We start from the raw sequence: 26040 nt of genomic DNA, 5'->3' as shown, positions 1-26040 counted from the left end.
AACTGAATGACACACAAATGCGGCGCTAAAGGAATTTATATATTTGCTTAAAATTCCCTTATTTGGGCATAAAAATGTGATTGTAATTTGAAGTGCACAATAATTGCAGTTATCGCAAAAAAAACATGGTTGGATCATATAACTGCGATTAAAACAATTATTTAATAATCGGCACAAGCCTGGGGCACTCAGCGAGTATTGATGCTGACTAACACCCACGAGTTTGAATCCAGGGTGTGCTGAGTAACTCCAGCCAGGTCTCCTAAGCCACCAAATTGGTCCGGTTGTTAGGGAGGGTAGAGTCACATGGGGTAACCTCCTTGTGGTCGCTATAATGTGGTTCTTGCTCTTGGTGGGGCACATGGTGAGTTGTGTGTGTGGATGCCGTGGAGAATAGCGTGGGCCTCCATACGCGCTACGTCTTCACTGTAACACGCTCAACAAGCCACGTGATAAAATGCGCCGATTGACGGTCTCAGACGCGGAGGCAACTGAGTTTCGTCCTCTGCCACCCGGATTGAGGCAAGTCACTACACCACCATGAGGACCTAGAGCGCATTGGGAATTGGGCATTCCAAATTGCGGAGAAAACTGGAGAAAATCTCTATAAAAAATTATATATTTTTTTACATTTGCCACAGTCCTACAGTTAACAGTTACAGGAAACTGAGAGAGAGAGAGAGAGAGAGAGAGAGAGAGAGAGAGAGAGAAAGAGAGATAATGAAACACCCAAGCTCTTTAATTTGCTTTAATCGAGGGGGGTGGGGGGGGTTTCAACGATTCAACAATTTTCCAGTAACAGCTTTTCCAAAAAACTTTTAAGTTACCTCCTCTAGAGTGTCATCCTGTAGTTCGGGTGGCCCCAGGTCGATGCTCTTGCGTCCATCTCTTTTCTGCTTCTGTTTGCTGGGGATCTTCTTAATGTTGCTGCCGTGACTGAGGTGCCGGACAGGGCTGGTCAGCCACTTCTTCAGTGTATTCCCAGAGCGCTTGGGACCCGGTGAACTGCTCTGCAGGGAGTTAAGTGACGTCTGCGGCTGCAACGTGGTCACGGACTCAGTCTTCCCTTCAGGACCGCTAACAGCATAGTTCTCTGCAGGATTGAAGAGAAGAGAAGAGAAGGAGATTAGGCATTAGAGACTTTTAAATGAATATTCTGGATTAAATATCACTTTAAGCTGAAGTTTTGGAACATGACATCTGATTTCTTGCTGGTAGGCCATCTCAGACCAACAACATAGCAGCTAGAAGCTGGTCATTCGAGCTTAAGGAAGTGAAGCTGTTATTTGGAATATGGTGGCTTGTCCTCCAACATGTCTAGTGCAGACTGTATCATTCAACCTTATTTTCATTTAGTTATGAAATGCTTCTGAACTTTGACAGAACTAAAAAATTGATAATGATCACAAAGAATGATCCATACTGATTAATCTGACAACAGTCCAAAATTATTGACACTACTTCTGCTAACTGGAAATCAAACGTCAAATTTACTTGAAATGATGACAGAAATATTTTTAGACCAGAACTGACACACAACATCTGAAAACTGTGTCATAGTACTTCTGATATTACACTATACACACACAAACTCACAGTTATCGATTGCCCCGCTCAATGAAACCATACATATCTAAGAATCAGTCTAGACTCATTGTGTAGAAGAATCCCTGAAGCGCTCAAATAAATAAAACGCACATCACATCTGGATCTGATCTACTAACAAAGATAAATTATATTGCTTTGATGTTAAAATGTGATTCATAGACTACTGTAATGTAAATGGTATTTTCAGTGTTTAGTTTGAAGAGTCATTCTATCAGAGCTTACTGAATCATTATTATAATTATAAAGTTTATTCTGACACCTACAGTAAAGGTTTATAATATTATATAGTTAATAATATGATATGGATGCACATATTGAAATTCTAGCCTATACCTATAAATGTCAAATAATTTTCAAATGATGCCTAAAAACCAGTGAATGGCAGATAGCTAAAATGTGTTTATTATACAATTTAAACCAGCATAAGTAGAGGTTGTGTAACTTTTCCAGTAATAAACTATGCAAACAGTAACATGTCCAACATGTGCTCTTAAAGGGACAGCGTTATTCAAGTGATACCTATAAGTGAGCACAAGATAATGGCAAATTATTAACAGATCTGAAAAAGGTGAAAATGAAAGTTTAATATCCAACATCGGCCAATGAATATCTAATTTAAACCGATACAAAATTATCACAAATTCTAACTTTAAATCGAGTGTGCTACAGGCCTGATCCAAGTACAGACCAACCAACCTTATTCTCCTAGAAAAGAAAGTGCTCAAAATGCTGTGTGTGTTAATGACATCTGTCTGTGTTGAGTTCATGCTGCAGGGCTTAATGGCTGACTCATTAGAGGAAGTGACCTTGAGAGAGTTGATCATAGAGCTTCTGACGGAAACATAGGGTAAGTACACCAGATAGAACACACAAAATATCTGAGCAATTATGGCTATTATCTGTTTGTAGCTCTCAGTTTGCCTGTGTTTGCGGCATTCAAGATCTAGATACAGATTATCAGTTTATAAACACTAACTTTTTCACCCTGTTCCTCACACAATGATATCTTAGGACATCTAAACCCATAATATAGCACATGACTTATAAGGCCATTTTAACATTTGCATTACATAACAAACTACATCAACAAGCTTGTTCATACTGTATGTGATAAAATTGTGCAGTAAATCAGAGTTACACTTAAGAAAATGTCGCCATGGTCACGTTTTTTTTTTTTTCATGAGACCCGGCTTGATTTCTCTCGCTTCTGGATCACTGAGAGGGGTTTGTTTCACCAGTGAGATGGAATGAGCATGCTGATATTCAGGACAAAAGCACTTTTGCTTATGCAATATTGTTTAAATATTTAATATGTTACATAAATAAAAAACACATATTACAATGGGAACTTTTTGCCAACACATTTAAAATATCTGGTGCATTTTCATCACTTTCTGAGTGATTAGCCATTTTTGCCCCGGGTGCTGTTTCATGTCTGCCTGTGACCTCAGATATCCCCTCTCTGTTACTGTAGAAACACACATGGGTCAGTCATCACAGGAGTGTGTGTTTTTGAAAAAAATTTGAAGTGCATTTTCAAGAGTGAATCTGTGTATCACACAGACTGGCTGACGACAGTGTGCGTCTTTGAGTGTTTGTGACTGTGTGTGTAGTAAAGAGAGGGCATGATGAGTGCAGGCATTTAAACTCCTCTTTAAACACACACACACACACACGCACACGCACACGCACCTCCTGTTTCGAGATATATCCAGCTGCAGACCCGCAGCAGCACCAGTTTCAGAACCCCAGCGCCAGAACCGTAAGTGAGGGGCGGAGTTATTGACAATAAGACAAGCATGGCAGAGAGCACGGTGAGTTGTGTTTTTGACATCATGTGGTGAAAAATTATCGCATATATTAAGTTCAGCGTTTATCTGCTAAATATTTAATTTGTGCTTAACTTTATCATCTTATTGAAGCTTGAATATGTTGTCATACTTCATTGTATTAAAAAAAATATTTACATTTTTTTTGGGTGTTGTAAATGGGCCTTGCGGTGACGTTTTGAAGACATCTTGTGAAGGTGTTAAAGTGTTTGTTCCACGTTCCTCTGTTATATGCATTGTTTGTGAGTTAATGTTACCTTATAGTTGAGGTTTTTTTTTTTACGTTGAGATTATTGTGTGGTGCTTTCATCTCTTGTAGAGACATATAACGATTCAGAGAGGTAGACTGTGGAGTCTTCATGTTGATGGTGAGACATTGTTTTGATATAATTAAACCAATGATTGGTGTGGTGGTGTTTTTATTAAAAAAATTTAAAGTTGTTAAATACGGAACAAGGAAGAATTTTTTTAATTTGACGTTTGCAGAGATAATGTTCCTTAATTTTTGCTATTTTCCAGTATGCTCTACATCTTGTCTTGGGAGCACCCTTTGATTTTACATCTGTAAGTAATTACCAGTTCAAGTAATTGACCTTTATGATGTTGTAGCAGTTGAAATATCAAGATTTCTCTATTTTTGTCTTCCAGTGCGACTTTCCAAACATACGGAGATGGTGGGCTCTTATTCTTCTGGAGAACTTTGGGGTATTCGCTGAAAGGTAGATACTGGACATTTACTCCAGCCCACCATTACATTTGCACCCTCTTCTGATCAATTTTAAATTAACCAAGATATATATATTCCAGTGCAGAAACCCTACAAGAGTCCCTTCCATGTGAAGAACAAGCTACACTTAGCAGCAGTGAGGCGGTGTGTATATATATATATATATATATATATGTATATATAATCTCTTAACATATAATACATTTATATATCACATTTATAAAGTCACATTTTCCTTTAATATTCTGTAATGAAGGAGCTCCCAATAATCCGGCACATGAAAGAAGCTGTGAAATGGCTCCATTCCAACAGCCATCTGCTCAGGGATCCAGTGGAAGAGCCTCTTTTCAGTCGAATGAATGAAGATGACAAGGAAAAGGCCCGCAACAATCTCCTGGAACAGTCAGAAGCTTCCAGAGAGCCCTTTCTATTTCATTTTGTGTTCAGGGATGACATGGAGTTATTTTTGCAAGAATGTAAGGACAAAATGGGCCTGAGAGTGATACATTTTAAGTTTAATTTATACAGGATTGTCATGATAAAATGGGCCTAGGGCTGAATTGGTCATTTGTTGTATATATTTTTGTTTCTTTTAAAATGTTGCTGAATTTTCTCTCTTTTTTTAGTTTTTTAACATGTTTTATTTTACATAAAGAAAAATGCATGCTGCACATGTTCTTGTGAAATAAAGTATATTTTATATAAAATGCCCATAAGTTTCAAGCATTATTTTTCATCATCATGATCAGGAAGTAACTCTCATAATACAATGAAATGGATAACTATATACAATTATATTACACAAGATCAATGTTTTAAAATGCTTATTGTACTGTACCTTAATGTATCATTATAACATACGTATAAAGTATGATGTTTCGTTTGTAATAAAAGCAAACTACGCTCCAAAACGTTAGGTGGCGCAACTCGGTTTAGAACGTAAGCTCCGCCCCTCACTTCAGGTTCTGGCGCTGGGGTTCTGAAACTGGTGGTGCTGTGGGTCTGCAGCTGGATACTATTGCCTGTTGCTGCCTTGTGTGTGTGAGGGAGGGAGGGAGAGAGAGAGATGTCTTTGTTCTTTTAAAGTGGTTAAATCACTATTAAATATAAGGCAGCATTTGAATAATATGACTACTTTTACTACAAACTAAAACTAAACCCAAACACAATGAGGAACTCCCATTGACACAAACTGTTGTTAATGGAAGTTGCTTTATGAAATGTTAATGCAAAAAGTAAACTAGACTTTTACATTTTCTGAAGAACATGTGCGGGATGCCTGAGCATTACTTCTGGGGAATTCTGGGTGGTTGCCAAGGTGTTGCTATGCAGTTTATAAGGTATTATGCATGGTTCTTGGCACATTTCTAGGGTGTTCTGGGTGGTTGCTTACTGGCTAGAGTCAAAAGAGACCCAAAGTCTCTATTATAACCTGCTCTCTAGATTTTGCTCAGGTCCCCCCTTCAGTGCAAGTCTAAGAGATTTAGATGTACAGGACGAGTTATGCAGCAAAGTTATATGCTTACAGATTATTTAAAGCACTATCCCAAAGTATGATCAATAGTGACAATGCTTGCCTTAGCAAACAACACAAACACATCTCTGACAGAAATACCACAATGAACAACTGTAAATTAAGGAGTAATACATCTGTGAATGTTTCACAGTAAATGTATCTTCTGTGTTTCTCCAGTCACAGGTACTTCATTGTCTATTTAAATGTATTTAGAGTATCTATGCAGTAAAAATACCACACGTGACATCCTTTCAGTAGTTAAGTGACATGGCAACTCCTCTGAATAAGTGTGCAAGAGAGAAAGAGAGTATTTGGGCACTTAAGTCACACTCCAAAATGTCTGAATGTCATTTCAATAGATATCAAACCAAGAGATTTTCTCAGAACTGACTTTACTTTTCAAACCATTCTGCAGTGGCTTTAAAGGGATAGTTCACCCCAAAATTTTAATTATCTCATCATTTACTCACCCTCATGCCATCCCAGATGTGTATGACTTTCTTTCTTCTGCAGAACACAAATGAAGATTTTTAGAAGAATATTTCTGCTCTGTAGGTCCATACAATACAAGTGAATGGGTACCAAAAGCTTGAAGCTCCAAAAAGCATATAAATGCAGCATAAATGTAATCCATGAGACTCCAGTAGTTTAATCTTTATCTATAGAAGCGATATGATAGGTGTTGGTTTAAGTCCTTTTTTAATACATTTCCCTCCCTTCCTACTACAAGGTGATATGCACAAAGAATGTGAATCGCCAAAAACAAAAGAAGAATGTGAAAATGAAAGTGGAGATTGATAATAAAAAAAGGACTTTGATAATATTGTTTTAATGATAATCTGTATCTCAAGCACACTTTTATCATATCACATTTTATTGTATGGCCCTACAGAGATGTTTTTTTTGTGTTCAGCAGAAAAAGTTATACACATCTGGAATGGCAAGAGTAAATGATTAGAATTTTAATTTTTGGGTGAACTATTACATTAAATCAACTTTTTAGTGGATATATAAAGTCAGTTCCCTGCTAGTTCAAACAGGTGTCTTATCTCTTTGAAATATTTTTGTGTTTTTTAAATGAAGTGTGCTTGTGCTATTATTATTTAATATAAATGTCACTTGCTTCAATATTTGCAATTGCAAAGATATTCATAAATTGTTTAGTTATACTTAAGTGCATAAATACTTTTTGGGGCCACCGTATATTCTTATTCTTATGCTATCAAGACAAGCACATGTGTCAGGGTTTCGAGCAGTGTTGTTAACTAGTGACAGTGACTGACACTCCCTCCTCATAGATCATGAACAACAATTTCATAAAAAGTAAATAAATAAATAATGATATAATAATGATATAATGGTTTTCTGAATGTGATTAGAGGTCTTCTACATGACCCGAACCAGATGGGACCCGCAAACCCATTGGGTTTAACTTTAAGTATAACTTTGGGTTTGGGCCAGGTTTGAAATTAAAAAAAGAAAAGAAAAAAAAAGTATAATTAATATGAATACTTTGATCATATAATGCGTATATATTTAATATATTATAAGCAACGTTTATTTAATATATAATATTTGTAACATTTTAATGTAGCTTGTTTTAATGAGATAAATGTGTTTGCATTTGCTGCCCCTTCAAAGTGAATGTGCTGGTGCTGTACCGACAACTGTTGTCCTTGGCTTATACACAGAAAACACTATCATTGCGCACTTATCACGAGCATTGCGCACACTCTTTGTAGCAGATGACCATGAGCAGAGGGCTAATTCACTATGTAGTGCGAGGCACATACAGACTACATATTTATTTTATGAAATAGCAGCCTTTAATAATCACATTGGGCCATGTTGCGACCTTTACCGGTGGTGAGAAGACACCATCAAAAACACACAGAAACTGAAAGGGCTTCAATTAAAAATAAAAGCTTTGCCAAAATAAAAGCTCAATTTAAATGAAAAAAGTAAGACAGAAACATATCACGATTCATGAATATGTAATATTCATTGCACTACTACTAAAACTAATAAGAATAATAAATCAATAGTAATTGCGTTATATTTAAGCAATATCTCACATATTTGATGCTCTGTTATACAGCACTTTATTTGACAAAATATATCTCCAATGCATTATTATGGTTTGTGCTGTGAGGTTCTGTATAAAATCACTTCATTTGATAAAAGTAATACTAATTAATTGTTACATTTTAATTTGATAAAAAATTGTAATGGATGAGTTTATTTAGACACATTTGGAAAAATGTAAATAAATATACAGTATGGAATTAAGAAAAAATAATAATAAAGAAAATAGGTATTGGATTCGGTATCGGCGAGTACTGAAAAGGAAGAATCGGTAATCGTACTCATTCTCAAAAAAAGGTATCATGACATCCGTAGTAGCAACCATCTTATAAAAGCTCCTGAGGTCATTTTACATTGTGAATATACTGCATTGTGTGTCATGTCTAACAATGCCCTTTAACCATGAATTTATTCACAATAAAGCAGAGCCTCTCATACCTTATTGCTTAAATGTATCATAACTACTAAAAATATAGCAAAGCGGCTATCCATTCATAAACTGCATTAGTTGAGATTAGCTGCCAAACAATGTGGCGACTCTTACATAATTTCCTGAAACACAGTGAGTGAACGCTTTCATCTTCAATAATTCAAACAGGAAGATGTATCCATCTTTATCTGCTGTTGAGTCTACACTTTGACATTCCTCTGTTGTCAAAGGAAACCCTGAAATACTTAAATGTGGCATTTATTCAAATCCTTCACATACTCTGATGATCTGATTCCCACACCCCCCCAAACACACCACAGATGGGCAGCATTCCATTCATAGATAAGGGGTTTCACTTGCTTCACTAACACCTCCTCTCGCATCTGACATGCTACATTTGTGCTGACTGTACATTACTGCAGCGTAAAATTGTCCAGAAATCAGTGGGGAAAAAAATTAGAAAATAATTCTCACGTTCCCATATTATCTCTCCCTGAGAGCTGTCTTCAAATATCCAGTAAAGCTGCTCTGATAAACATAGGATTTTAACTAATTTGGTCTTCAAAGACTGTAGGATTTGTGTTCAACAACAGCCATGGACAGACAAACCAGGCTACTCATTAACAGATCACTTTCATAATTAACCCATAACATGGGTGATGCTCTTTACACTTGCCAAAAGAGCCACAAAAAAGGTAATTTGCTGGACACAACAGTAAATACCATTCAGAGAACATCTTTGTAAATTCTATCTAGAAAGAATAGACTTTGATCAGAGTTTGGAATCACTCTGGAATGGTGTGGTATAGTTGTTTAAACTCGGGGATGGTAAATAGATTTATTGAATGCTAAAAAATATTTCTTAATCTTTTTTTCTGTGACAGGCACAGGCATAGAGGCTACAAGAATCCAAAATGAATAAAATCTTGGATGCAGTTTATTATGCAACCAAAATCCAAACAATAATCAGGAAAAAATAAGATTTGGTGCATAATGCGGGACTTTTAACTATAAACAAGTGTGAAATGCAATGGGGACTCTAATTTTGAGTCCACGAATGAACATAAATGAACAAAAACCAAACTAACAAACTAATAAACAAAACTACCAGCAAATATCTGTGTTGATTTTTGGCAATAACAGACAGTTCAAAAAGCAATTATCGGCACTGATTAATCAGTAAATCCGATATATCAGTCGACCTCTACTTCGGGCATTTTACCATTCCCATTGTTGTCAATGATGATTTTCATTACTGTATCAGTGCCCTTTTTTCCAATATGACTGTAAAAAAACATACTGTTATTACAATTACAATTATAGAACATACAATAATATGGAATAATATACAATTATTATCTGACCCAATAAGCTCGGATGGGCCCGGCAAAAAAAAATTAAAAAATTGTAAAAATATTAATAATTACAGTCTTGACCAACACAAAATAAACAAGTGCTTTGAAATTTGCAGACAAATCAGTGTACAATTTTTGATAATTTATATAAAAAATATAGCTCTTCAAATAGCCATGTGTCAAATGTTGTTGAAAAGCTCTCAAAGAGTAGATTCCAACCTATTTGTTTTACTAACAGACAAAAAAATATAGTGTTATGTTGTTTAAAAATGAATATACAACAGTTTTGGTCCTCGAATCTGATTGGACGAGAGACGTGAGCATTGATGGTCTGACACCATCAGGACGCTTAACTGTGTGTGTATCACTCCGCTTGAGTTCGTCCTTTTCTAAACTAAAGTGTATGAGCAGTGCAGATGCGTTAAGAGATATAGTTTGTCTTTTGTTTTACATGTATTTTTTTATTTACATATGTTAGCCACCAGGTGGTGGCAAAAGATCCTTTTTGTGTGTAATATGAGCAGTTGATGATGTGAAGCGAATCTGCGTCAGTCAGTGTTTACATAGAACAGCGCTCCGTGATCACTTGTATTACTACTAAACTACTAAAGCTAAGAAATAGCTTTAAACTGCTTTTAATGAACAACTTCTGCATTAAGGCTCATCACAAGGCCATATCGCACTCTTGCTCGTGTGATATTGCTTACAATATGAATGTCTAGGTTACTGTTGTAACCTCCGTTCCCTGATGGAGGGAACGAGACGTTGTCTCGAAGAAGCGACACTAGGGGTCTCTCTTGAGAGCCTGGCGCATCTCTGAACATGAGAAAAGGCCAATGAGAAATTGGCAGACAGAATTTGCATGTCCTGCCCCTGGACTTATGGGTATAAAGGGAGGGAAATGCGTCTGTTCATTCAGGATTTTGCCTGAGGAGCCGACAATGAGGTTCGGCCGTAACAGTGGCTCGGTTCAGCAATGTGGCCGGGAGGACACAACGTCTCGTTGCAACGTGGATTCTGTGCCTCTCCTCTCTTCCTCCAGACTCTGGGACCTTGATTTCCAAAGGAAATGCCAAATTTACTTTTATCAGAGAACATAACTTTGGACCACTCCAGTCCTTTAGGTCTTTAGCCCAGGCGAGACGCTTCTGACGCTGTGTCTTGTTCAAGAGTGGCTTGACACAAGGAATGCGACAGCTGAAACCCATGTCTTGCATACGACTGTGCGTGGTGGTTCTTGAAGCACTTACTCCAGCTGCAGTCCACTCTTTGTGAATCTCCCCCACATTTTTGAATGGGTTTTGTTTCACAATCCTCTCCAGGGTGCGGTTATCCCTATTGCTTGTACACTTTATTCTACCACATCTTTTCCTTCCCTTCGCTTCTCCATTAATGTGCTTGGACACAGAGCTCTGTGAACAGCCAGCCTCTTTAGCAATGACCTTTTGTGTCTTGCCCTCCTTGTGCAAGGTGTCAATGGTCGTCTTTTGGACAGCTGTCAAGTCAGCAGTCTTCCCCATGATTGTGTAGCCTACAGAACTAGACTGAGAGACCATTTAAAGGCCTTTGCAGGTGTTTTGAGTTAATTAGCTGATTAGAGTGTGGCACCCGGTGTCTTCAATATTGAACCTTTTCACAATATTCAAATTTTCTGAGATGCTGATTTTGGGGTTTTTCATTAGTTGTCAGTTATAATCATCAAAATTAAAAGGAATGAACACTTGAAATATATCAGTCTGTGTGGAATGAATGTATACATTATCCAAGTTTCACTTTTTGAATGGAATACTGAAATAAATCATTAATTCTAATTATATGACCAGCACCTGTATATGTGATATATATATATATATATATATATATATATATATATATATATATATATATATATATATATATATATATATATATATGTATTATGTAATGATTCAGTATGCATACATGCATGGATACAGCACTTCCATCTTACATACAGTATGTACTCTTTCTCTTTCACCTCCTTTTCCTCACGCTACCAGTCTAACTGCTCTGTTAGTTAGGTTTTCATAACACAATCATTACAAATGTGGCTCCATTTGTGTAGATGGTTACAACTTGATAAAGCTAAACAGCTGAGTAAGTCATCCTCTAAAAGAGAATCCAGTTTTGGTAGGTGTTACTAATTGCTATACATTTGATTGTTTTACAAATCTTTTCTGATTGTTCTTCAATATGATATAATATAACATATCTATATGCACAATATCATGTATGTAACATATCATTCATATCTATAATGCATGTAAAATAATTTTTCTGTTTATATATGCAGCCACAAATATAAGTCAAACCTCCTTGGTCGTAAATGCATCTGTGACTCTATTGTGCTCAAGTCTGGTGCATGTCTGTACTATCTAAATTAAGAATGTTAGGTAAAATCTTTAAATATTTTTGCGTCATAAACAAAATATATAAAAAATAATCGTTATAATTGAAACAAATCGAATTGTGAACAAATTTGAGATTTCACGCGCATCGTAATCAAATTGAATATTTGTCAATTGCAAATATTTACACTCCTACAAATTATGGTAGAAATTAAGCATATTTCTGTTTAATCCAGTTTATTTTACTGTCCTACAGTTTTGAAAACAGTATGTAAAAGTGTGCAAGATTGGCTGTAGATACACAGGATCTCATACATGAACAAGAGCAGAACTCATTTGAGTGTAAATTGTTCATAAAGCCGATCTGATGTAAAGTTTTTGTATGATCAAAACGTTAGATGAACTAAATTTACAACTGCTCCTGTGAAAATCGTGTGTAAGTAATCCCAACGTGTTCTTTCAAGAAAACTCTCATGATTACATTTTGATAGAAGTGAAATTAAATAAGTAATGAAAACATTTACTAATAATTAAATTTGTGAAATTAACCTTTAAAAACAAATAACATAATTTTTTTATTTTTCAACCTATGATTATTTCGAATATTTTCTTTACTGCTTGTATTTAATTTTTCAAATTATAATTTGTCCAGAAGAAGTGCTCGATTTATCTCAAAGAAATTAATGCCCTTAACATGACTGATTGGATATAAAAAATAAAAAAAAGGTTTTATTTGTTATGTGCTTGTGACAGGGCGGAGGGCGGAGCTGGGTGGTGATTCAGAGAGAGATCATTTACGGGCAGCTGACCGTCATGTGTGTTTGTGTCTTTTGGTTTATTTCTTCATTAAACTATTATTTATATTGTCAAGCCGGTTTTCACCTCCTCCTTTCCCTTAATCTCTTTACAGTGCTCTATAATTTATGTTTCATAATTTAATAGTCATCTGTAAATCACGTTCAGATGATAACCTATGGTCAATGCTAATGCTGTTAAAACCATAAATTAACGCATATGCATAGGCAGGTGCGTATGCAAAAACATGCAATGACAGTAAGTCCTCACTTTCTTTGAGACATTATTGTGCTTGCTAAATCAAAATTTTGCTATGTGAATGCACTTCAAAAAATGACTGCATTACTGTTATGTATAGATGTTAACAGCATTTACTAGCAAGTCTGATGCCTTTCATATGGTTTCATGGGTGTGAATTGTGATAATTGTGAATAAACGTGCACATGCCCCCTCTTTACGAATGTTTGGACTTCATTAACATCCACATATTTTACTAAAAAATCTGGGGAGTACGAAGTGTTCGTGAATTCGGAGGAAAGTTTTCGGGAAGGTCAATTTTAAGTGCAAATTACACCAAATTTCCTCATATATTTAAGAAAGTTTAATGAATGAGGCCCAGAGAAAAATGTTGACATTTAATGCACTCTGTATCAAATAATTGACAGACATGGATGTTGTGCTGATAGTATGATAGAAAATGTATACCAGGTATTGAAAAAAGCACCAAACCATTTCATAATATGTAAATTATGAAAATCCATTATAAAAATAGAATTTATAACATGTTTAAAACTATGATCATCTAAACAAAGAGTGAAATAAACAAACCATTTTAATATTTATCATGCAAAAATTATTATTATTATTTTCTATTACAGTTGTGACGTAATTTTCCCGACACCAATCCATTCGGCCAATTTTCAAAAGTTAGTGTACTTCTTAACCAAGTCAACAAAAATGTCAGTAAAGAGCATGCTTGAGATGAAATATAAGAAGAGTTATGTTTGAAGAAAAATCAAGGGAAATATCACTTGTGAGCAAAATATTTTAGTCAATTCCAATCAAGCTTTGCTAAATTACACAAAAAGTGTGAAAATATGTTTGAATTGTTTATAAGATACATAAAATGTTAGCTATGAAATTAGCCTTAGCAAGACAAAGGAATCTGTATTTGAACTATTGTATTTGAAAAATGTTAAAAATGGCATTTCCATCAGCAGCATTTCCAGCACAGAACTCTATTAAACTCAATATAGAATTTGAGATGTGCTTGAAATCACACTGTGGGGGATATTTTCATGACTTTCAGAAAAATGACAAACATCTCTGGTGATGCATGAACATGAACACTGTTGGACATTGTGAGTAGACAAATTCAAATAAACTAGCTAGAGTGTGCAAAATCTTTTAACAAGACTTTACTTTCTAGACGTTCACAGTGCTAAAAGTGCATAAAGTTGAAGAAACACCCAAATATAAACCTAAAATCTTTGTTAACAGAAAAAAAAAACTGATGTTATAAATCAACAACCAAGGCAGAGATCAGAACACATAAACAGTTCACACACTCCATGCAAATCATATATATATAGGCTACATATTTTGTACAAAGCCATAGTTGTACAGCAAACTGGTGCTCCAAGTCCATGTGTATGAAACCCACCTGTTACAGGACAACAGCAGCAGCACTTTGCGAGTATCCAGCCGCAACAGAGGTGCGCACCTGTATCACTCCTCATGACCTCTCAGAGACACATGTCTCACACCAGAGCGATGTTCCCCACGTCACTGAGTGATTACTCGCAATTCAGCCTGACTTTACAGTCACAGCAACAAGAGGGGCGGAGCAGCACAAATGCTCTCTGTGTGTCTCATGTTTCACTTTCTGTCCTCACAAATGCTGCAGTCAGAGTGTTGGATATGATAATGAGCCCATGATAATGTGTCCAGCTCTAGTGTACTTACAGGACTGCACATAGGTCCATACTCTCTCTCTCTGTCTCAGTCTCTGTTTGATATCTTCTCTTAGCATGAAATGTCATGAAATGCCATGAAAAGGAACTCACATTCCCATGCAGATAACATGAGCTGAGCTGGTGGGGAGGTGTGAGAGCATGGGGGATTGTGCTCCTTTTAATGAGCTACTGGCGCCCCCCCTTTACTTGGCACCCCTATGCGTTCCATACCTTGCATGTATGGTTTTTGCACCTCTGGATGGATTCACCTGTTGTGTGTCGCAATACCGAACGCTTGGAATGACTGGAATCACATCTCACTGGGCCAATACAAAGAGCACTTATGTTTCTATCTTACAAACAAAACAGAGGTCAAAGAGATCTACTAACTGACTATATAAAAGCCATTTTCTATTAAGATCACATTCAGTTAAGACATAACACAAATTACTTGTGTTCTTCCTGCTGACACAAACACAACACTCTCAAGTAGCCAGACGTTTATGCTTCAGCATCAAGCCTGGTCCACATTGCCACTTATTCTTGACAAAAGAACTGCCACTTAGACAGGAAGAGACCAGCTGACTGACAGATATAGTCACCAAATGTAGTTTAGGAGCAAATCATGTAACTTTAACACCTAGTAGTGAGTGTGTAACCTCAAGAGTCTTTGTTTAAAAGACTTTGAAAATGGTTCATCCAATCAGATTTCAGAGTCAGAACTCTTTGCTTGACACTACAGTCCCTTGTAAAATGGATTCATGAATTAGGGTGACTGAGATGAAACTACATCTGTTTTATCAATGTATTTGTACAAAAATGTTTTGGATATAATTGGGGAGTTATTTTTTTATCAGATATGTAATTTATGAATGTATATATTACTTGTGTTAAATATCGTATGTATAAAATGTAAATGGGCAGAAGAAAACATAGCTTGGCACCCTTTGAACAGAAGTAATATTTTATTTAAAAACATTGTCAAAAGTCTCTAAATATATATGTGAAGCTTTGTCAGTTTTTGTTTAATATGTATACCCCTTATTCATATAGTTTGTTTCACATTTATATACAGCATATATAATATTTGTCTTTAAAGTTGAAGCATGAAAATACTGCTGCACTAGCGCCATCAAACAGAACAGTAAAAATAAATGTTTTCAAACAGATTTCCGAAACACCCTCCATCCTCCATTAGTTGAACAAACAAATTGTCCCACCCCCAACTAACACAACTGTTTGAGCCAATGCTGCTGTGTCAGGCTGGTCAGGATTCACAAAAAACACCCCAATATTTTGTTTTAAAAATGTTTAAAATTTTCTGAAAAATCTACTTACAAATGGTTTACATAGTTCACTATGTAAAACAAGCTGGGATAGGAGAAAGTTTTTTAACACCGAAGAACATACACTGTATAGGCCTTATATAAGCATTAAGGATTTTAAATAGACAACTAACCTATTTGTACAGGTGTAACAGAACTATTATGTTGCAGATGCTGCAATTTCCATAATGATCCGCTCTGCTAGGTTTTCTTTGTATTAACTGTTTTTGCATTTTGCAGCAGAATCTTAATATTAATTACTTTACGCACGCCATCCAACCAGAGCAGAGGGGAGGAGCTATGAAAATCAGACACTAAAATAAACCAAATATTAAAAGGCTCTCACTCACTGAAAGCACACATGATTAAACTAAAGCTCACAGTCAAGAGACACAAGAATTCACTGATAGAGAAACTGTTAAGATGAGTCATACAGTTTGCTCAATTATGTATTATACCAAGTTTGGACACAACTAAAATGTATATATTTATATATACATTTATTTATATATAAATTGTGACATTATTTTTGGGACACTTACTGTAAGCACATTTTACCTCCCAATTATCATTACTGTAACGCATCTGGATGTTTTACTTTGACCATTGCCATTGTTTTCAATGATGATTCTCAATACTGTAACTGTATTTTTTTTCTGCATTAAAGTTGATTTTGTATAAAGATTTTTTATTTATTTATTAAAATCTAGAAAATGAATGGCAGTTCCAAGGGAGTACTACTATGATGTATAAATACATCACAATATATTAATATACACTACCTGGCCAAAAAAAAAAAAAAGTTTGGCTTTAAATAAGCAGATACCGAAGAGCCTATGATTGGATCATTATTGCAGTGATTAATATGTTTCAGCTGGCAACAATTCTTTTGACCCTAACTGATGCAGTGTGTAGCTTCTCATGTCAGAAGATGTATCCTGCAGTCATGGAAAAGATGTTACTGTGTTTCAGAAAGGGCAAATTATGGGCCTGCATCCAGTAAAGAAAATAACTAAGGAGATAGCTGAAATTACTGGAATTGGGTTAAGAACTGTCTGACAAATTATTAAAACCTGGAAGGATAGTGGTGAACCATCAGCTTCATGAAAGAAATGTGGTCAAAGAAATCTTGAATGATCATTATCGGAGATCACTAAAACACTTGAAGTCACATTGTAAAAAACTCACGGCTATGTTCATTTTGTGAAAGTAAGAGCATTTCCACACGCACAATGTGACGAGAACTTATAGGATTGAGATTCAACAGCTGTGTGGCCACAAGAAAGCCACTTGTTAGTGAGGCTAATCAGAAAAAAAACAACTTCAGTTTACTAGGGAGCATAAAGATTGGACTGTGGAGCAATGGAAAAAGGTAATGTGGTCTGATGAGTCCAGATTTACTCTATGCCAAAGCGATGGGTGCGTCAGGGTAAGAAGGGAAGCGCATGAAGCAATGCACCCGTTATGCATAGTGTCCACTGTACAAGTCTCTGGAGGCAGTTTTATGATCTGGAGTTGCTTCAGTTGTTCAGGTCTAAGCTCAGCAACGTTATGCTGCAATAAATGATGTCAGCTGACTACCTGAATGTACTGAATGACCAGGTTATCCCATCAATGGATTATTTATTCCCTGACAGCTCAGCCATTTTTCAGGATGACAATGCCAAGATTCAAAGGTCAAATTTTGAAAGAGTGGTTCTGGGAACATGACCTTAACTTCATTTGAAGTCTTTGGGACGTGCTGGAGAAGACTTTACGGAGTGGTTCGACTCTTCCGTCATCAATACAAGATCTCGGGCAACAATTAATGCAACTCTGGATGGAAATAAATGTTATCACGTTGCTTAAGGTTGTCGAAAATATGCCACAACTAATGTGCACCATATAATCAAAGTTAAAGGCGGTCCAATGAAACATTAGAGTATACAAAAAACTTTTTGTCCAGGCAGTGTATAATATAGTAATATTTTCACATAGCGGTAATGAGAATAGAGGTGTAAAATGTGCATAATGGTTGTGACAATCATGTAAAATATATTAAAAATATTAGCTGGTTGGATATAATAACAGGAGAAATAAGGAAAACGTAATGTTCCACATCAGAAAACTTAAATTTAATTTCACTCTTCATTGTTGAAAATCATTTCAGAAAAATTTTAATAATGCTGACACTCTGACCTGCTTTCATTTCATAAACTGCATACCTGACAACACATGAATTACTGATTACAACAATTATACTATTTCTGATATGTAGGAAGTCAAGAAAGAGTAAGGATACTTCATTATCATGGTTTGATGTCTAAGACTTCACAAACGGACCATCACAATTATTGGCCAAGGAGATATACAATATACTGTATGTATAATAAATAAATAAGCACTTAAAACGCTCTGTAAAATCCATAGTCAGTTAGTAGATACACCTGCTGCAAGATTACATTTTTTACTATGGTATCTGTCAATGAACACAATGGAAACTTATGTCTCATCAGTGCACATTATTCTAAAGGGAAATAAAAGTTTGTTTTCGTTATATATCATTAAAATTCAATACCTTCCTCCACTTCTGAAACAAATGTTCTGATAATAACGTCCTATCTTCACATGTTATGCTTTCCACAATCCAATCAAATCCTGATGGAGAGAATCTCACTCTACATTTTTTAGAACAGTGTTTCACTATAAAATATGTCAGATTATAGAAGTTAAACATGAAGCGACTGCCATTTCCTGTCATCTTTAAATTAATCTATCAAGGTAGTGTGTCGGACTCTTCTAAAGTTGCAGGAATCAAAGCAGATCTTCTGTGCAGTTTAATGAACACCGGAGATGGACATCATGATAACCTAAACTACACAACATTTGACAACAATCTCAGATCATCTCTGGTGAACAGCTCTCTATACCGAGAATAGAGGTCGACCGATTAATCGGCCGATTTTTTAAATTTTTTAACATAATCGGCATCGGCCAATATCCAAGTATATCAAGCCGATTATTAGGCAGGCGCATCTGTGGGCAGCCTAGTGTTGTTGTGGAACACGTGTTGGACGCACACTGCCCCTAGAGTCATTTTCCAGCAGAGTGAGGAAGGACCAAGTTCCTTGGAGAAAAAGGTAAGGATTTAATTTTTATAACTTCTTTATATTTAATTAAAAACTTTTGATATGTTACTGCCAACTTCGAGAAAAAACGTGACATGACGTTCGGCTACTTTGGACATTGATAGCGTATTTGAAGTTGCATTATCACAGCAGAAGGGTTGCTATCATGTCACAATAAGTAAGCAAGAATTTTGCAATTACAGACAGTAAATCTGAGACTTTTATTTGTTCTGTTTGTGTGTCTTATATTTGAGAGGGTTGTCAATCAATGCAGAGAAATAAGTAATAAAAAAGATACCAACGCACAATAGGCTATTGAAGGACTGGCTTTGGTAAGCTCGGACGTTATCGGTTCTGCTGTCGGCACTGGAGAAATTAAGAAAATACATTTATTATTGCTATAAAGAGAAAGTTATTTTATCTCGCCAGCCATTTCTATGTATAATAATATGAAACCATTCGTCTGTGATGCAATTTAGCTATTCGCAGTCAGAGAGAGAGAGAGATCTCGCGCACAGCGAGCACAACAAGAGCCCTGCTTAATGAGTGACAGAACTAAACATTCAAAAGGTAGCCTGTTTACACTTTAGATCTGTGATATTAGTCTGATTTTATTTTAGATTTCGCCTTCCAAAGATTATAAAAATAAAATTTATACATAAGCCGCATTCTGTCTAGCACAACTTCCTTCCCTTCACAGCGGTGTACTGACATTTCTCCCTAAAACTCAAACTTAACGTCAGAATCAGCACGATCGGTGATTGTTGTAAAATGCAGTCTAGCTACTGTTGCTAAATTGCGGGACGCGTATAATAATAAAAAGAGCGCAAGAGATACCGTTCCCAAGGCGGCGCGCTCCGATAAAGACTGAAACGAGACAAGCAAAGTATAGGCTACTTTGGGTTTCATGTGCTCGTCTAAACGATCAAATATACACAAAAATATGTCAAAACGACCGGCTTGGAGATTCACTTAAACACAGTTTATGTCTTAACTCTTTCCCCGCCAAACACAGAATTTTCCGGGTTTTATGAAAAAACGCTTCCCCGCCAAACACGGAATTTTCCGGGTATCCGTGTTTTAGGTGGTATACGGTAAGGAAGACCCGCGCGCAAGTTTTGAAAGAGTACGCAACTCTTTGATCAAAGAAACAGACTGCGATCGTCTCAAACATGAAGTGGAACACCATACTAATACTAAAGCACTTGTTTGATAAAAATGCCTTTTTCTCAGCTTTTTGTCCGAAATGTTGTTTTTGACAAAACCTACCTCTGTTCAAGTGGCAATAAAAAAAGAACAAATGAAGATAAAATAAAATCGTTTTTTTTGTTGCCTAAAAGCAGAGGCTCAGATCTTTATTTTGATATATAGCATCTTCATATATTCATGGAAGAAAATATTCTGCGGGCCATTAAAATTTAGCGAAAATCGTCAAAAACCCTGGTGGTGGCTGGCAATTTTTTTAAAAACGCTGGCGGGGAAAGAGTTAAATGGACGTAGTTATGGAAATAGTTGGGAGAAAATATGCTGCATCAGGAGTCTATTAGATCTGAACTCGGTCTTAAAGGGGAAGCTGTATAATCAACATGCTGACGATTGAGCCCTTACTGCGAATCAAACAACAAAAGGCAAAGAGAAAATCACTTGCAGCTCTTGAATGAATAACTTCTGCATTAATAAGCATTAATCTATCTATGATAAACTATGCAGTGTTATTTTACAATTGATTACTTTATTAGATTTCTTTTTAGACCACACCTGAACAGTAATGTTAGTAGACCTTCCTGAAATTAAATCACTGTGCCTATATAACGTTTATCTTTGTGTAATATATATATATATATATATATATATATATATATATATGTATATATATATATAACAAAAAGAACCGTTAAGAATACCGTTGAAGTACCGGATAGATAAGAAGTATCGGTAAGAGTAGTAATACCATTAAAACCTTAACGATACCCATCCCTAGTTATGCCTGTGCTTCTCTTGGATGCTCTGAATATTGGATTACGTGTTTGGATTGCCCCTTAATTAAAGCTGCATTTGGATCTCAACCTTCGTGTCTTGGAGCAGTTCGTAACACCTGCTTTGTTTATTTACGGAAAGTATTCAGACCCCCTTACATTTTTCACTCTTCGTTATATTACAGCCATTTGCTAAAATCATTTAAGTTCATTTTTTTCCTCATTATTGTACACCCAGCACCCCATATTGACAGAAAAACACAGAATTGTTGACATTTTTGCAAATTTATTAAAAAAGAAAAACTGAACTATCACATGGTCCTAAGTATTCAGACCCTTTGCTGTGACACTCATATATTTAACTCAGGTGCTGTCCATTTCTTCTGATCATCCTTGAGATGGTTCTACACCTTCAATTGAGTCCAGCTGTGTTTGATTATACTGATTGGACTTGATTAGGAAAGCCACACACCTGTCTATATAAGACCTTAGAGCTCACAGTGCATGTCAGAGCAAATGAGAATCATGAGGTCAAAGGAACTGCCTGAAGAGCTCAGAGACAGAATTGTGGCAAGGCACAGATCTGGCCAAGGTTACAAAAAAATTTCTGCTGCCCTTAAGGTTCATAAGAGCACAGTGGCCTCCATAATCCTTAAATGGAAGACGTTTGGGACGACCAGAACCCTTCCAAGAGCTGGCCGTCTGGCCAAACTGAGCTATCGGGGGAGAAGAGCCTTGGTGAGAGAGGTAAAGAAGAACCCAAAGATCACTGTGGCTGAGCTCCAGAGATGCAGTCGGGAGATGGGAGAAAGTTGTAGTAAGTCAACCATCACTGCAGCCATCCACCAGTCAGGGCTTTATGGCAGAGTGGCCTGACGGAAGCCTCTCCTCAGTGCAAGACACATGAAAGCTCGCATGGAGTTTGCTAAAAAACACCTGAAGGACTCCAAGATGGTGATAAATAAGATTCTCTGGTCTGATGAGACCAAGATAGGACTTTTTGGCCTTAATTCTAAGCGGTATGTGTGGAGAAAACCAGGCACTGCTCATCACCTGTCCAAGACAGTCTCAACAGTGAAGCATGGTGGTGGCAGCATCATGCTGTGGGGGTGTTTTTCAGCTGCAGGGACAGGACGACTGGTTGCAATCAAGGGAAAGATGAATGTGGCCAAGTACAGGGATATCCTGGACGAAAACCTTCTCCAGAGTGCTCTGGACCTCAGACTGGGCCGAAGGTTCACCTTCCAACAAGACAATGACCCTAAGCACACCGCTAAAATAACGAAGGAGTGGCTTCACAACAACTCTGTGACTGTTCTTGAACGGCCCAGCCAGAGCCCTGACTTAAACCCAATTGAGCATCTCTAAAGAAACCTGAAAATGGCTGTCCATCAACGTTTGCCATCCAACCTGACAGAACTGGAGAGGATCTGCAAGGAGGAATGGCAGAGCATACCCAAATCCAGATGTGAAAAACTTGTTGCATCTTTCCCAAAAAGACTCATGGCTGTATTAGATCAAAAGGGTGCTTCTACTAAATACTGAACAAAGGGTCTGAATACTTAGGACCATGTGATATTTCAGTTTTTCTTTTTTAATAAATGTGCAAAAATGTCAACAATTCTGTGTTTTTCTGTCAATATGGGGTGCTGTGTGTACAATAATGAGGACAAAAAATTAACTTAAATGATTTTAGCAAATGGCTGCAATATAACAAAGAGTGAAAAATTTAAGGGGGTCTGAATACTTTCCGTACCTACTGTATTTGTTATACATTATTTATAAAATATGTTTTTACATTATACATTTTTAATTTAAGTGTACAAGTGCAGATTGGTCAAGTGTCAATAAATGTATTTGTTGAGAAATTTTGTCTATCTTAAGTAATTATTTGTTACATTTTATCTTTCAAATAAAAGGTTCAAATAAGAGGTTAAAAACAAGCACATATCGGCCAAATATCGGCCAAATTAAATCGGCAGCATTAATCGGCCACCGGCCGACCCAGATTTCAAAAGATCGGCATCGGCCTGAAAAAAACAATATCGGTCGACCTCTAACCGAGAGCACTAATGATGACTCTGTAAATAAACATCAAGTGTATTGCATCATTTGTGTACGGTTTACTGAAAAGAGACAGGTCATTCTGTACCAAACTTCATTCAGGTCATGTATTTAGAGCTGTCAATCATATCAGGAGCTCTATCTGACACATGATATGAGTGACAAGTCACAAGACTTGAGTTATAGAGCACTCTAGAGGACACAAGTGGTGGTGTCAGTGTGAGTGCTGTAGTGTAGTGTGGTACAAATGTAAGATAGTCTTGAATCGTTTGCCATTTTTGGTCACTATTTGATTCCCATACTTCTATTTTTGAGAGTTTTGATGACGTCACTATTATTAAAAAATGTGGAAAATAGTAAAAATAAAGAATTGATAGAGTGTCCAAATGTTTGACTGGAATTGCATTTTAGTGTGACAAATGAGCTGGAAGTAAAATCAACTATTTGACCACACTGAAAAAAGCATTAAAAATGCAATACAATTATGCAAAAATAAATAAATGCAAAATAACTACATTTATTATTGTTTATAACTACACTTCTGAAAACTGGACACCACTCGCTGACTTACCCAAAGCAATGTGTGCATCATTTGGTCTGATCCATCATGTATGAAAGTAGTTCCATGCACATATGCGTTTTTTGTGACTGTATTTTTCCTAATTTTTTTAAAATATACTTGTTCATTGAACTGTTGTATATAAGCAACATCACATAAGCAAGAGTGTGATATGGCCCTCCACTGCTCTGATTCGCCCGGGGTAATTACAGACATATAGCATGATTGCGAGTGTGATATTGCTTATATACGACAGTTAAATGAGCAAGTAAATATACCTCTGATCTATGAAAAAAGTTCCCGCTCCCGGACATACGGGTATAAAGGTGGGGAAATGCATCTGTTTCATTCAGGATTCTTCTGAGGAGCCGGAAATGGTCCGGCCACAACAGTGGCTCGGCTCAGCGACATGGCCGGGAGGTCACAACGTCTCGTTCCCTCCATCAGGGAATGGAGATTACATCCGTAATCCCGGAGGGAGGAGTTTCTACAGACACGGCGATCGGGGGGCAGTGGGAACTGCCCAAGGGAGACGCGAGTCAGCTCGTTAGGGGACCGTACCGCAGAAAATACACACAGGGGGAAAGTCCATGTAGGAGCCCTGATCTGTGGAGCGCCTATTCCAGTACAGGGTCGATCTGAGTACCCACAGTGGATTGGGTTGGCGAATTCCTCAGCTGAATTGCGGACCCTGTTCTCGTAGAGGAACAGGTGTGTGACTCGCAGCTTGCTGCATACATGACTATCGGCTCCGAAGAAAATTTTCTGAATGGAACAGATGCATTTCCCCGCCTTTATACCCGTATGTCCGGGGCGGGACGTGCAAATTCGGTCTGCCAACTACTCATCGGCCTTTTTCATAGATCAAAGGTATATTCAGTGCTCAAGAGAGACCCCTAGTGTCGCTTCTTGTGAGCGACAGACAGGGAACTGGATATTCAGAATTTATTTAACCATTTCCTGTTTGGTCCCTCATAATATACAGTAGATGAGGCAATGGTTACATGCAAAATACATATGTTAATGACCTGATAAACCGAGTAAAGCAACAGAGCATTATTAATGAATGCAGTGAAACCTGCTCTTACCTTTGCCTGCTGGGAAAAAGCAGTCCATCTCCACACTGCTGCGAGAGTGAGAGATACACAGAGCATTGCTGGGAACCAGTCCCTCCTGAGGAGGGGTTCGATCTGTGGTCCGCACCAGACACCAGCCCGGGCGCTCACTGTGCCGCTCTAACAGCTCCACGGTCTGACCAGTCTGGATACTGAGCTCAGATGCAATGCCTGACACGTAATCCTGCATGACTACTGTCAACTCACATCCTCCAGAGAGCTAGAGACAGAGAGAGACAGAGAGAGATTTAAATAAAATGTAGATTTAAGATGCGTTTTCTTTTCGTTTGACCCAAATACCACACTGATAAAATAGACATTTGTCCTAAATTTAAAGCATTTAAAAATGTATTTCAGTAACTGTGATCAAGTGTGTGTGTGTGTGTGTGTGTGTGTGTAAGCAGAGCTGGAAAGATTACTTGTGAATTGTAATCAGATACTGACTCACTTTACGTCACCAACTGGTTCATATTACACAAAAAATTATCTTTGTCACCACATATGTAATTTAATAAATTAATTAACATAAAAGTACAATAAGAAAGAAAATGTACTAAATTCTTTATTACAAACAAAGCCTCACAAAAAGAGCTCCTTATGACATTTTTTAAAATGCATTAAACATTACAAGAATCTAACAGCAATGACAGTGCATGGCCAAAATTTATAATTCAAAACACCGAGACATCAAGTTCATTTTAAGTGCATAAAACAATATAACATTACGAACACTCATTGGTCATAAAATCAACATAAAATTATTATAAATGAATGAATTCAACAGCAATGATGTTGCTAGGTATATCAGTGGTATGCTGATTTAGAATGAAAAATGCAAAAGATTGAAAAAAAAAAAAAAAAAGGAGAACAATTAGGGTGATCAATAAATTAACAATTTACTGCCGTAGCCTTCTTAATATGTAATCATGTAATACATAAAAAATAACTGTACTCCAAATAAAAATATTTAAAAATGAATCCAATTATAAGTACTTGAATTTTGTAATCTGATTACCTAATTCAGATTACATGTAATCAATTACAAGCCAGCACTGTGTGTAACAAAACTGAGAAAAGTTTCCCTTCAAGGTTGCATGTGTGACATGTGTAAGTGTAATAAATGTGTATATGTAATATTGTGGATTAACTCTTTTTTTCCCCTTAATCTGACAACGTATCTCAGGGTACATGCATACTTCTAAATGGGCTAAATAAAATCATGACCATC

General features: G+C 36.7%; 1 protein-coding gene across 1 annotated transcript in view; it reads right to left on the bottom strand.

Moving 5' to 3' along the window:
* The window catches only part of LOC127655014 (kalirin-like), a 160823-nt gene that overhangs the window by 51131 nt on the left and 83652 nt on the right, over positions 1-26040 (bottom strand). Inside the window, 2 exon segments of the mRNA XM_052142608.1 lie at positions 828-1093; positions 24786-25032. Of these exon segments, the coding sequence (XP_051998568.1) occupies positions 828-1093; positions 24786-25032 (513 nt within the window).

The sequence above is a fragment of the Xyrauchen texanus genome, chromosome 14 (genome assembly GCF_025860055.1).
Source record: "Xyrauchen texanus isolate HMW12.3.18 chromosome 14, RBS_HiC_50CHRs, whole genome shotgun sequence".
Classification (NCBI taxonomy): domain Eukaryota; kingdom Metazoa; phylum Chordata; class Actinopteri; order Cypriniformes; family Catostomidae; genus Xyrauchen; species Xyrauchen texanus.
The sequence above is the reverse complement of the archived record's forward strand: the minus strand, read 5'-3'. Positions and strand labels throughout refer to the sequence as shown.